The following is a 13328-nucleotide window of genomic DNA, read 5'->3' as shown; positions in this document are numbered from 1 at the left end:
AAATACTTATTGCTAAATACTTTTGGGGGGAGGGAGGTGTAGAGAGAAAAATAATTAAGTCTTCTTTTCTTACTTGATGACCACAGCGGCATATGGGCTAGAATACAGTACTTCCTGTCTTTTCACTCAATTTGTTATAAGCATATTATTCAGGCCACCCAATTTTTAAATTAATAAAGAAATTAAATTGCACAAAACAGGAACCCTTTCTCTGGTTTTCCAGGGGGACTCATGCTGAGGGATGCAGAACTTGAGCACTCAGTCCCATCAGTACTACAGCAGCTGCTTACTGCTTGCTAGCCCACTTTTGGCTCATCTATGGAGTAGCAATAATCAGGGTTCAAGAGAACACATTATCTTACTCTCCTGTCCAAAAGCATTTGGTGTGGCAGCCTCTTTATACAATTAGGTGAGAAAGAAGTAGTTCCTACTAGTGGAAGAAAGCAGTACAACAGCAAGGCTTCAGAGCAGAAAGTAGGGTGTGAACCCTGGATATGGGACTGTCGTTATGGATTCTAATCAAGACCTACTGCCCTGCACCATATATCTGGTTTCTCCTTAAAAGGGACAAGGAAAGAAATAAGACATTGGGTGTGTCAGACACATCAACAGGTGGAGCTGAGGATGTCTTTGTGGTGAAAGTGGAATACTTCTGAATTACTTCATTTTGGTATTGGTCTCAAATCCCTCCTCTTTCTTCACATGTAGTAGATGAATCCTACAGATCTCTGCAGGCTCGACTGTAAAATGAAAGTCTCTAACCTAACTTTCCTTTTGTCAAAGTCTTCAATTCTTTTTTATTTTATTTTTTTTTGCTGGGGGAGGGGAGGAGATAAGATTCTCAATTCTTAGTTAGAGAGTAACAGATATTCGTTCTATGAGAACTGGTACAAAATTAGGATGCAATTCTCATTTAAATATGAAATTCCAAACAGACATGAGACTAAAACATAAAACTCAGTTACCTGAAATCGTCCTATATGCCCTTGTAGCTCCATTTGTGTCCCTTCATTAATATCGATATCGAATTCACCTAACACACCTAACGAAACAGACATGAGAGGATACAATACCTGGGTGTTTTTTCTTTTAATTAAAAACACTTATGGTTTAGTATTTTACATTTAACTAATAGGGCTGGTCAGAAAACGTCCATCAAAATGAAATTTTGACAAAACTTTTGCACAAACATTTTTGTGAAGAATGTGTTCAGATCTAGCTGTAGCTACTAGGATATATACGATTATGTAATAACATTATTTATTGAGTAATACTATATGCATTTTTTAAAATAAAGTTTTGGGGTGAATTTCAGCACTTATGAAAAAAATGAAGCCTTGGCAAAGAACTGGCAGTTGTTGTGCTAGTCTTTCCACATAGCTAAACCAATAAACTTCAGTTACGACCTACAGCACTGTACGGCCATTGTAATTCTAGTCATAGGCCCCTCGTGAGGAAACACTGCCAATCATGACTAAACATAGTATGGTGAATTTGGGAGGAGCCCAAATATGTCCACAAGGGTGGTCTAGAGAGGACCACCAAACCCAGCACAATAGTGAATAGATACTTTCATGAAGGTAGATCCTCAGAGAGAGGAGGTTAGTGCACTAACCTACAGTATCGCCCCCCACAAAAAAACTTTATAAATAAAAATGTAGGAAACATTAATTACCACCAACTAGGAAAAAAAACTAGATTATTTTAGGCAAATAAGTTCCTGTGCCTCAGTTTTCTCAGTTGTAAAGTGGACTGGCTGAACAATCCCCTTGTATCTACCTCCCAATTGCATTGTGAAGATGAATTGTAGTAGGCTAATATTAGAACACTGAAAGCACTGTAGAAGTATTAGGTATTATTATGCAAATGCAGCAGGAAAGTCAAGCCTACATCAACATATTGTGGATTCCACATCCACTGCCAACCCACCATTCTTTGCCTCAATAATAATTATTTCCCATGTCTCTTTCCAAAGCCATACATTCCAATAAGATACAATTTTTAACAGATTTTCCATGATGCATTTTATTCCTTTGACAGTACATCAAAAGAATCAAGCTTATGTGACTAAGTCAGACAAGTATAACAAAATTGGATTTTTTGCGATTTAAGATATAACCCTACCAGGCAGAGCTGCTTTGCTGATTATTCCTGTCAGAAAGGCTAGTTCCTGAAGTGATCCTGCACTGACATCTTGACACCGCAAGATTGCCTGAATAGTATCTGAATGGGATATTAGAAACTGCAAAACCTAAACCACAGAAAGGGGGAAGGAAAACATGAGTGATGAAAAAATTGAATAGTAATCTAATAAATAAAATCAGAATTATTACTTTAAGAACTTCAGTGCAATTTCTCATAGTGGTGCGAACATTATAAAGAAAATGTTACTGACAGAACAAATATTATACATAATCTGGCAGCAAACAGGATATCATCAGCCAATGTTGGACACCGAAAGATCATTCTTGGCCTCTTAGCTTACCTGTCCAGCTGCCTGCAGATGTTGTGCCATGCTGGATGTGAGGATCACCTGGCACAGCTGAAGGGCTGGGAGAAGAATCTGGCGATAGCGCTCCACAGGAGCAGGAATGAAGACAGGCGGATCTCTCATTCCAAACATTCTGAAGAGATTTAAGATGAAGGGTATCAATAGTTGAAGGAAACTGGAGGCTACAAAAACAATTTACAAGCACCCTAAAGGGTACGGAAACATCACAGTACTCAATAATAGCTTCTTAGTTAAAGCTGTTAGCTTTCCAGTATAAGGCCAATTTCACACAGATCCCTTTTTAACTTCCTCAGAAAGCTGCTTTAGATCTGAAGTTTCCCATGCATTCTCTAGCTAGAAGACAATGTTTCTTTGAAAATGTCCAGATTAATCAGATGGACTTGGTCTAGAAACAGCAGATTTGTTTTCCTCAGTTGTCCTCAGTGAAAACAAGCGGCTTCAGAAACACTCCTTTCAGGTTCCAACAGAGCATGTAAACTCCAGCTGATATAGTTAGACCTCAGTGCTTACTGAAACCCCCCTATGCCCCCCCACCTTTTTTTTTTACGTTTCTAGTTCTTTTTGTTGCAAAGATTGCCTTGGAAATGTAAAGTGAGTATCAGGGTTGGAAATTAGTCAAGATGTTTTTTCCTAAACATACAAGTTACTCCTTTTCTTCCCCCAGCCACCTCACAACCAAAAGTTGCACATTGTGTCCCCACCCCAACAGATACTGGCCATCTGAGCTCCTGCTCCTGGTTGCTAGCACCTTCAAAATAATTAGACATACAAACTTCCTGCTGAGAAAGTTAGGCAGTGTTTAGGTTACTCTAATTAACCAATTTAACAACACTGTACAACTCCATGGAGTTCACAGAATCACAGAATATCAGGGTTGGAAGGGACCTCAGGAGGTCATCTAGTCCAACCCCCTGCTCAAAGCAGGACCAATCCCAAATTTTTGTCCCAGATCCCTAAATGGCCCCCTCAAAGATTGAACTCACAACCCTGTGTTTAGCAGGCCAATGCTCAAACCACTGAGCTATCCCTCCCCCCAAGTTGCTGTGTCACATATTACAAATATCATGAAACAACTTGGAAATTAAATTTACTTCAATATTATATGTTCTGTGTGTTCTTAGAGGAAGGAAGAAGAGAATGCATCAAACACAGGCTCTAACCACCACCTTCAAACCACCTCCAATCCCTCAAAAATTAAGTCTATAATATATAGAAAAATGGTTTAAACAACACTAATTTTCGCTGCTGTAGATTTCAGCAACTTCAGCTCTAAACAAGCAGAACCTAATTTATGTTTAAAAAATTCTGGACTACTTTCCACAGAATCAGATAAGCTAGAGGGCTTTATATCCTGGAGCCAACTGGAAAGTACCATAATTTACCCCTTTATGCCTGGTAAACCGGAATTTTCCATGCCAATAAGACAGCTTGAATTTAGCTACTGAAAAGTTAAACAGAGAAAACATTTTTAACACAAGGATGAAAGACTGCAAAAGTCAGTGATTTTCGCATCCTCCAAGAATGGGTTTTATGGTCTAGCACTCAGTTAAAGGACCAATTCCATGGACACCTACCCCTGATGATGTGTCTCTGGTCGCATGTCATATACCTGACACTGTGCAAGCCTCACAATTACTCCAGACCTCAGCAACTCTAATGCCCCCTGTTGGATTTTAGCCACTCTAGTCAAGAATGCCTAGAATATAGAAGAGAACAGGGAAAAAACAGTCATGCAAACTTACAGTGAGACTCCATTTATAGGTTTCAGAGTGGTAGCTGTGTTAGTCTGTATCAGCAAAAAGAATGAGGAGTACTTGTGGCACCTTAGAGACTAACAAATTTATCTGGGCATAAGCTTTCATGGGCTAAAACCCACTTCATCAGATGCATGCAGTGGAAAATACAGTAGAAAGATAGACAGATAGATAGACAGACAGACAGACAGACAAACAGACAGACAGAGAACATGAAAAAATGGGGGTTGCCATACCAGTTGACAAGAAGGTGTGAGTAACAGTAGCGGGAAAATTAGCAGGTGGAAATAGTCACATCAGCCACACCATCAGGGGCTCATTCACCTACACATCTACCAATGTGATATATGCCATCATGTGCCAACAATGCCCCTCTGCCATGTACATTGGCCAGGCCGGACAGTCTTTATGCAAAAGAATAAATGGACACAAATCAGACATCAAGAATTGTAACATTCAAAAACCAGTCGGAGAACACTTCAACCTCCCTGGACACTCAATCACAGACCTAAAAGTCACAATTCTTCAACAAAAAAAACTTCAAAAACAGACTCCAATGAAAAACTGCAGAACTGGAATTAATTTGCAAACTGGACACCATTAAATTAGGCTTGAATAAAGACTGGGAGTGGATGGGTCATTACACAAACTAAAAACTATTTCCACCTGCTAATTTTTCCCCTACTGTTACTCACACCTTCTCGTCAAATGTTTGAAATAGGCCATCCTGATTATCACTACAAAAGGTTTTTTTATTTTTTTCCTCCTGCTGATAATAGCCCACCTTAATTGATTAGTCTCATTAGAGTTGGTATGGCAACCCCCTTTTTTCCATGTTCTCTCTCTCTCATTTCTATTCCTACTGTATTTTCCACTGCATGCATCTGATGAAGTGGGTTTTAGCCCACGAAAGCTTACGCCCAAATACATTTGTTAGTCTCTAAGGTGCCACAAGTACTCCATTTATATTAATGTTCTTGCCCTCCTTGCTTTCAACAGTATCCCAAAACATATCTATTGTATGCAGAACAACTTTTGCTGTTGTTGAAAATACCATAAATTGAAAACATATTGATGAAACAGAAAGGCCCATATGGTTTTTAAATATGTCATCTGTTAATTGGACACGCACTCTTATCAAGAACGTGAAGCTCAAGAAAGCAACTTTCGTTTGTGAAGAAAACAGTCCCGGGTGAGCTCTTACCATTTTGGATTCATAGGTGTAAAGAGCTTTAAGTAAAGGAGGTTGAGGCATGAGTAAGTTCTGAAGAGTGAAGTCATCATCTGCTAGGCTATCCACAAGCACCTTCAGGTAGCCACTGTTGGAGAGATACAAGAGCCATTGCTGCTGCTTGTCTACTGAGACAATGCGATCAAGTAAAGCCAGTGCTAGCATCTAAAAATAATAAACAAAAAAATAATTAAATCAATTAGCCAGAATGCTGAGATTTCTAATACATGCCTCGAGACAGGCAACATGCTTATATACTGAAATTCACACCTTATTTTGGTCCATTGTTTGTAGAAACCTCTTAACAAAACTGAATATATTTTTTCCCCACACACTAACCTGTTCTTTTATTTGGAAGTTATTGCACCATCTAGTTCGTGGGGTTTTAATACAGAGAAAACCAACTTGACTCCCTTTGTTGTTTATGGCTCTATCTAGCAAAACTAATACTTAGAATATCTTCAAAATGCTTCCAAACACTATAGGGACACTTATCTACTTGAAAATAATATTTGTTGTTTTTTTTTTTTTAAGTCTACTCTTGTTACAAGTAGCATATAACCTCACTATATCTGAAAAATAAGTGAAAACATTTTCTCTCTTCAGTTTCTTTACTGGCACATTTGACAAAACTACCTGTCTTGTCATTTTCACTCCTTCCCCTGGATCTTTCATACAGCAAGAGGAGAAAGAGAAATGTTTTAAAAAATTGAAAATACGATGGTATAAATCACTAAGTTAGGACAATGAAATACCTGAAGCTATCTTTAAACACAGTTTTTGAAAATGATGAAGTCCCTGTGAGGATTTTATTCACATTTTATAAGTAAGGAAACAGACACAAGGAAATCAAGACATTTGCCCAAGATCAAACAGCAGGTCAATATCAGATCTAGACATGGGATTCAGCAAGTCCTGGCTTCCAGTCCTGTGCTTTGTCCTCTAGACCATACTACCTCTGCAACAGCATTAACAACGGTCCTGCTTCTGCACAGCTAGCAGGGTGAGTTCACACATTGCTTTGAGCTGTAGCTCACGAAAGCTTATGCTCAAATAAATTGGTTAGCCTCTAAGGTGCCACAAGTACTCCTTTTCTTTTTGCGAATACAGACTAACACGGCTGTTACTCTGAAACATACCAAAATAATGTTTTTTTATAAAAATATATCTAAATTGTCGAGTGATTTTTTATTTCAGTAGATATTTGTAATACTCACCAAATTACAATTTAAAAAAATTATCAAACGTTCACCGAAATAGTTGAAAAGCATCCCTTAAAAAACAACTTTAGGCTACAAGGGAATAGATTCATTTACCCGGCCTATCTCATGGCCATCACAGGCATCTCTGCAGACCACCTCCATGAGGGCAGCACCATAGCTTTCAATAATTGCCATGTTTTCTCGCTGCAGTTTACTGAATGCATCTTCTGGAGCTGTCAGACGTTCCCACATTGTTTTCTTGGCTATAAAAAAAGTGAGAAAAACAGAATTAAAGGAGATGCAGAAGAATGAAGTGGTTTGATGCAGCAAAACAGAAGCCACTTCTTTCAGGACATTCAAAGTAGTCATAATCTATACATAATCTCAGTAACGGGGGGGTGGGGGGGGGGAAGCGCGCTGCTGAAGTGACAAGGTTCCTGTACAAATATATTTGGTCCTAAAATCAGTTACTCTGGCCAGAACATCCAAGTAGGGGGTGTGTGTATACATGTATGTATATCTCCCCTCCCCTCAGATGGTCTGGTCAGGAAAACTTACTGTAGGATAAAATAGATATACATGCATAGGAGCTGGAACTAGGGGCATGGGGGTGGGGAGGTGCCTGGCTTGAAGTGGTTTCCATTATATACAGGATTTACAGTTTGGTTCAATGGCTCACAGCACCCCCACTATAAAAATTGTTCCAGCGCCCCTGTACACATGCAAACTCTTTCAACTGAACCTAAAAACTTCAACTGAGATCAAAGCAATCAATCTTAAGGGAAGCAAACAAGATGCATCCAGTGGAAAATAGTTATGTCCAAAGCAATCAATAAACTGTAAAGGAACTGTAACAATTTTACTGACACTTTCAATCACTGCAATTCCCAGCACTAATAAAATCATAGTGGTGGTAGTCTGAATGACCAGGCATAAGAACGAAGCTTGATTTCTGATCCTGATCCCTTGCTCCGAGATTCAGCAGTGGCTAGGAATATTGAAGAGGCAAAGAATTCAGCCCTTAGACAGAAAGAGTGTGGCTGGCACCAGTAGCCCTGCTGATTGCTTAAGGAGCAGTCTTGATTAGCTTTGAAAATGAGTTCCTTTCAAGTCATCTTCAGCTAGAGGAAAAAAAGCAGCACCAAAGAGCAGTAAGAGGTTCCTGTAGTTCCAAATGAAACATTGAGAGAGTACATAAGCAGGAGTGCACAGAATGTTTTCCAATAGCTTCCAACAATGTTAACAAATTTAATAAATTTCCAACAGGCCCTGAGACCTTTCACAGATTTGTAATTATGGTTCACTCCTCGTTAAACGGACACCGAATAACAAATCACATATTTTAGTCCTTGATATCAGGAAATCCAAAGTTCATGGTACAGAATACATTTTGAATGAATACTTAGAAATGGCCGTTGACAATTCTCTGTCCCGACTTAATTCTAACACAGTGGGATAACAAACAGCACTGGAATTGATACACAATTGGTCATCTTTTTCTCAAAACACAATTGTATCCTACCTGCTTCTAAGGTGTCTGGTTCATCTGGTCTCTGGGCAATCTGTAAGTAATAAAGCAGTGATCCATACAGATGTGTTCTCACTCGTTGGAATCCACCACCTGGTCATAAGAAACAGTTATTTTTAACAGGGAACAAATTGGTATAAGTGAAATTATTATTCTATTAATACCATCTGGACCCCCCACTTAATTTATCTTCGCAGTGCTAGTGCTGGCAGTAGCAAAACAAATGAAAAATTACGTTTTCTTATACGAGAGCTTTGCCTTTGGCGTACCGATCCAGGGTTACGAGAATGAGTTTAGCAAAGCAAGGTCTTGTCTGATAAGCTATAACCACTGCAATATTCAATCCCCTTTTACACATACACACTACATAGCCCTCCACCTCAACGGTTCTGATTTTCAGGATAGCATGCTAAGTAACTGTCTCCTCAGAGTAACATAACTTACAGGATGTCTATAAAGGTAACTCTGAAAGGTGCACCTGTATTAATGCGATAAAGAAGTTCAATCCAGTGATTTAAGGGTAGTTCACAGTGCATTTATGCAGTCTTGGCATGTTAGAATCCACTCACAGACAGTGCAATTATTTTATGCTTTTAACGGCATACCTGTTTTCAAAATGAAATCCAATAGTTTTTTTAAGATGATATGGAGGGAAGAGTCACCAATGGAAGCAAAACCCACAGATATGCCCTCTGAACCAGGTGATGATGTGAAAGAACCATCCAGCATCAAGACATACTGGGAGTGTCCAGGTACAGGGACTGCAAGTGGCCGCTTTTGCTCAGTGCGCACAGACTGGCTAAGGTGGGCAGTGAGGGTAAACACAGCCCCTGCCACCACTGGCATTAACTCCTGAGCTGCATCATCATCTAGAATCTTAAGAGGATGGGTGGGGGGAAAAAGAGAACATGTTTTATTTCAGGAGGTACCAGACCACTTATTCAGCTGCCCATATCTACATAATTTCTGCAAGCAAAAGGAACGCATCTTAATGTTACGTTATTTGACATTTTTATTTCATTAAATTAGAAATAGAAGATTTTCTATACAAAATAAATCAATATCTGAACACAGTGTCTTTTCAAAAAGAGTGTAATATAATATTTTGGACTAGACTATTAGCCTTATGGTTCTCACTCCCCCAAACCACAAACATAACGACACATGTATTTGGGCAGGAAAACAGAAGGGAGAAGAGTGCAATGGCTGTATTAAAGCCTGATTTTAAATATTTCACATATAAACAAACAAGTTAGAGAAAGAACAATTCAGCCATGTTACATTTCAATATCTAAAAAAAATTCGTATTAGTAAAAGGAAAAGTTAAACAAGACACAATTTAGAAAAACTTGGTACCCATCTGAAAGCAGCCACAAGAATTCTTCAGGAAGGGGATAAAGTCAGTACTTCATTTGTCTCATTTCATTTGACCATTTAAAGGGTAAAATTACCTTCTCAGTTACTTGTTTATATAAATATCCTTTGCAACCCAAGTTCTTTTCCTAACTTGCCTTTTTATACATATAAAATGATTTGGCACATTTATTTCTTTGTTGTCTTTACAAACTGGTAAAAAGTATTCATTTGCCAAAGTTAATAAAAGCTTTAGCAAAATAAATAAATAGATCGCTCTTCCCTCTCTCCATAGCACATGCAATTTTTACTAGCATAGTGATAGTGATGGAGGAAAACTGAAATACGAACACAGCCCAATAGATGTTTTGTAAAATGGTAAAAAGATGAAATTTTCCCTTTAATGCAAAATCAAGTACCACCACAGTTCAAAAAGATGGTTGGTTTCCAAAAGAGCATTACCTTGTCATGCACATCTTGTAAGAGGTCCCGGATAACCAGCTGTCTATCTTCAGCCTGTATGAGGTCTTGTGGGCAGGCAGTGAGTATAATTTCCACCAGCTGTCTCCAGGACTCCAGTGCATGCCGCTTTGCATGGAGACACTGCAGCAACTTGTTCCGCTCCACCACGTACTGCAGAATTGTGTTGATCTCCTGGACTCCCAAGAAAAGGAAATTTTAGTTAGATTATATAGCACAAGAATATGATGACAGACTGCAGCTGGCTTGTCTTACTTTATGGTCATAGTCTCTGAAAAAAACAAACCACTTAAATATCTTTAGGCTATCAGAAAAAGCAATGGGATTGTTCTTTCAATTCAATGGGACTAGGGACTTTTCCAAGTAGGGTGTAAATCTACAGCGCTCTAGAGTGCTGTGCACTAACTGGCCATATGGACCCTGCTACCAGGCATTAAAAGTTCCCTCGTGTGCTTTGACCTTCTCCCATTTCAAACATCAGTAGGTCAAAGCACACAAGGGAACTTTTAGTGCATGGAGGCAGGTTCCACACAATTAGTGCACAGCAATCTCGTGTGCTGTAGATTTACACCCCAGCTTGCCGAATACTAACTCTCTACCAAGGCAAGCTCCAGGTTATTTTGACTAGACTTACCTCCATAAGTAAAGGTCTCTGTCCTATGGCTGCCATTCCTGGAAGGGCATTAACTTCTGCAACCAGAACTCTGTGAAGATACTGGAATTGAAAGAGCAGGAGAAAAAAAAAAATCAAACTAACAGAATGAAAGGGGATTCCAGTATGCCTAAATACTGCCGTGTCTAGATTGTGAACTTCCCCGCTGTCTGGAAATGTTTGCAACACAAACATAGTGGATTCAGCTTAGGAGACAGCTGCACACTTAGGTCTTGTCTACACTATCAAGGTAAGTCGACCTAAGTTACGCTACTCCAGCTACAGGAGTAACATAGTTGGAGTCAACGGAGCTTAGGTCGATTTATTGCAGTGTCTACACTGCGCTGCGTTGATGGGAGACACTCTCCCATTGACTTACCATACTCATCTCGCTCTGGTGGAGTACCAGAGTTGACAGGAGAGTGCTCTGTGGTTGATTTAGCAGGTCTTCACTAGACCCGCTAAATCAACCCCTGCTGCATTGATCACAGAGGCAGCAATCCCCATTAAGTTAGACATGCCCTTAGCTTACTTGATTTTGCATATCCCCCCTTATCTCACCCCTCTCCTATTACTGCAGCCCTTCAACTGCCCAACTTCACTCTCTCTACCCATTGTGCTTCACACCCTCCTCTCCTCACTTCCCATTCTCCTTTTCCCTAACAGTTTTCCTCTTCCTTTATCCACCCCCTCTTATTCCCACAATCCCTTCCTCTTCCCACTTCAATTGCAACTGCTCCCTACTCCAAAAAAAAGTCCTAAAGATTTTTAAAACAATTATATTTTAAAAGACATGGAACACCCTGGAATCAACATGGCCAAGTTCTTACAATCACCCAGATCACTGTTTACATGTTGTATCCTTTCCCCAACCCTTTATCTGCTCTTTGTCTTACAGACTTTAAAGTCTTCAAGGCAGGGATTTGGTCTTCCTATATGTTCATACAGCACCCAGCACAATGGAACCATGATCCTGACTGCAGCCTTTGCATGCTACTCCAATCTATAGGTATATAAATAAGTGACAATTTAAGTCACATTATTAACAAAATTTGGGGGGAGAGGGAGTTTAGAATGGAAAAACATTGTTGAGCACAAAATCTCCCCTGACAGCATCCATCATCAGTATAACACAGATGGAGGACCAAGAGCTCTTATACAAGATATGGACATTAAAAAGAAAATCAGTTTTAAGTCTAATTAGCTCACACGATGAAACATACAACTAAAAACAGTAAAAATAACTGTGTGTTCACATACTGAAATGGCTAAACTTTCTTTTGGAGAAGGAACAACAGGTTTGGGTCTGTAAACGGAGGTAAACCTAATGGCTCTTAATATAATAACCAGGCAATTATAGTGATGTAAGTAGTTGCTAGACAAAACTTGTTTGACCTGTGTCTGAGCTAATGAAGGAGAAACAGCAAGGGTAGTAAACAAGATCCAGTTAAAACAAGTTCTGAGTGCTTCAGAACTTTCTGCTTGATACTAAAGGGTAACAACAATTGCAGGTGAAATTTCTCAGGAGGCCCACAGGTAGCCAAGACTCTGGAGCACTTGGTAGAGGTGGTGGTTCTGCTCCTGGCCCTATTGTAACTGATCGCAGCTCACAATGGTTGGGAGGGTGGGGGATAGATAATAAGTGCATTGCCAATTGTTGCATGCTTGTAACGTGCTACTGAGCTGATCAGCCTTTGAACTAATAAAGATATTTTTAGTTTAATTGTCCACTATCTAAACCTCATTGGGAAGGTAAATCCCAACACAGGGGCCAGGGTCGCTATCAGTGTGTACAATGACCAATAATAACAGAACCCAAACCCGACCAGCCATTTTTTTAAAATTACCAAATTAAATTTTAGACACCGTGTCTATCTTGAGACAGCACTCTCCAAACACTGCTTACCTTGACGTTGCAAATAACTTGCCCACGTGCATTCTTGTGCTCACAGTTAGCAATGACCTGCTCAACCTGAGCACGGTCAAAAAAATCCAGTTGCAAAGGTTCAGGGATCTCCTGACTGAAGTCAATGGAATCCAGAATACTCAAGATCTTCCTGCGTACTGTGGAAGAAAATGAACTATTATCCTATTCAGAAATACCAAGGACCTACTGGGACCTTAACTGACCTTTGTAAATACAATTCTTCACTTTAACAAGAAGAGCTTTCTGAGCAGCTAATCTATGTTAACAGAATAGATATTTGTCTTTTATGATTTAGATGACTAACTTATTTCTACAACCGTCATTTCTCATTTTATATATGCTCATGGGCCAAAATTTTCAGGTGTGTAAAATTCAGCTCCTAAATAAAAACAGCCTGATTTTCAGAGGTGAAGAGAACTTGCAGCAACATTTGGGTGCCTGACATGTATTTAGGAGTTCAACTTTAGTTACCTAGGTTTTAAAAAGAAAAAAAAAAATTTTTTTAAACACAAATGCAAACATTTTCAGTCACAGAAACTTAATGATACTATTTAGGGGTGTGTCACAGCAAGTCGCAAAATGGTTACGTCCCAGTTCACTTGACTGCCTCCTCCTGCCTTTTGCCCTCCCTTGTGCATTACTCTTTTACCTCCTCTCCTGTTCCAGTATTTTTCCCTCATTATAAAACT

At 39.3% G+C, this 13328-nt stretch overlaps 1 protein-coding gene across 1 annotated transcript in view; it reads right to left on the bottom strand.

Annotated features, from left to right (window-relative positions):
• NUP205 (nucleoporin 205) overlaps nt 1-13328 on the bottom strand; it is a 71448-nt gene that overhangs the window by 10487 nt on the left and 47633 nt on the right. Inside the window, exons 26-36 of the mRNA XM_048835446.2 lie at nt 12619-12776; nt 10695-10775; nt 10043-10234; nt 8833-9103; nt 8222-8320; nt 6814-6962; nt 5471-5662; nt 4087-4208; nt 2486-2624; nt 2125-2251; nt 966-1042 (exon numbers count right to left, since the gene is read on the bottom strand). Coding sequence (XP_048691403.1) covers nt 966-1042; nt 2125-2251; nt 2486-2624; nt 4087-4208; nt 5471-5662; nt 6814-6962; nt 8222-8320; nt 8833-9103; nt 10043-10234; nt 10695-10775; nt 12619-12776 — 1607 coding nt within the window. The remainder of the gene's footprint in view (nt 1-965; nt 1043-2124; nt 2252-2485; nt 2625-4086; nt 4209-5470; nt 5663-6813; nt 6963-8221; nt 8321-8832; nt 9104-10042; nt 10235-10694; nt 10776-12618; nt 12777-13328) is intronic.

The sequence above is a fragment of the Caretta caretta genome, chromosome 1, assembly GCF_965140235.1.
Source record: "Caretta caretta isolate rCarCar2 chromosome 1, rCarCar1.hap1, whole genome shotgun sequence".
In the NCBI taxonomy this organism is placed as follows: domain Eukaryota; kingdom Metazoa; phylum Chordata; order Testudines; family Cheloniidae; genus Caretta; species Caretta caretta.
Note: the sequence above shows the minus strand (reverse complement) of the source record. Positions and strands in the feature narration are given on the sequence as shown.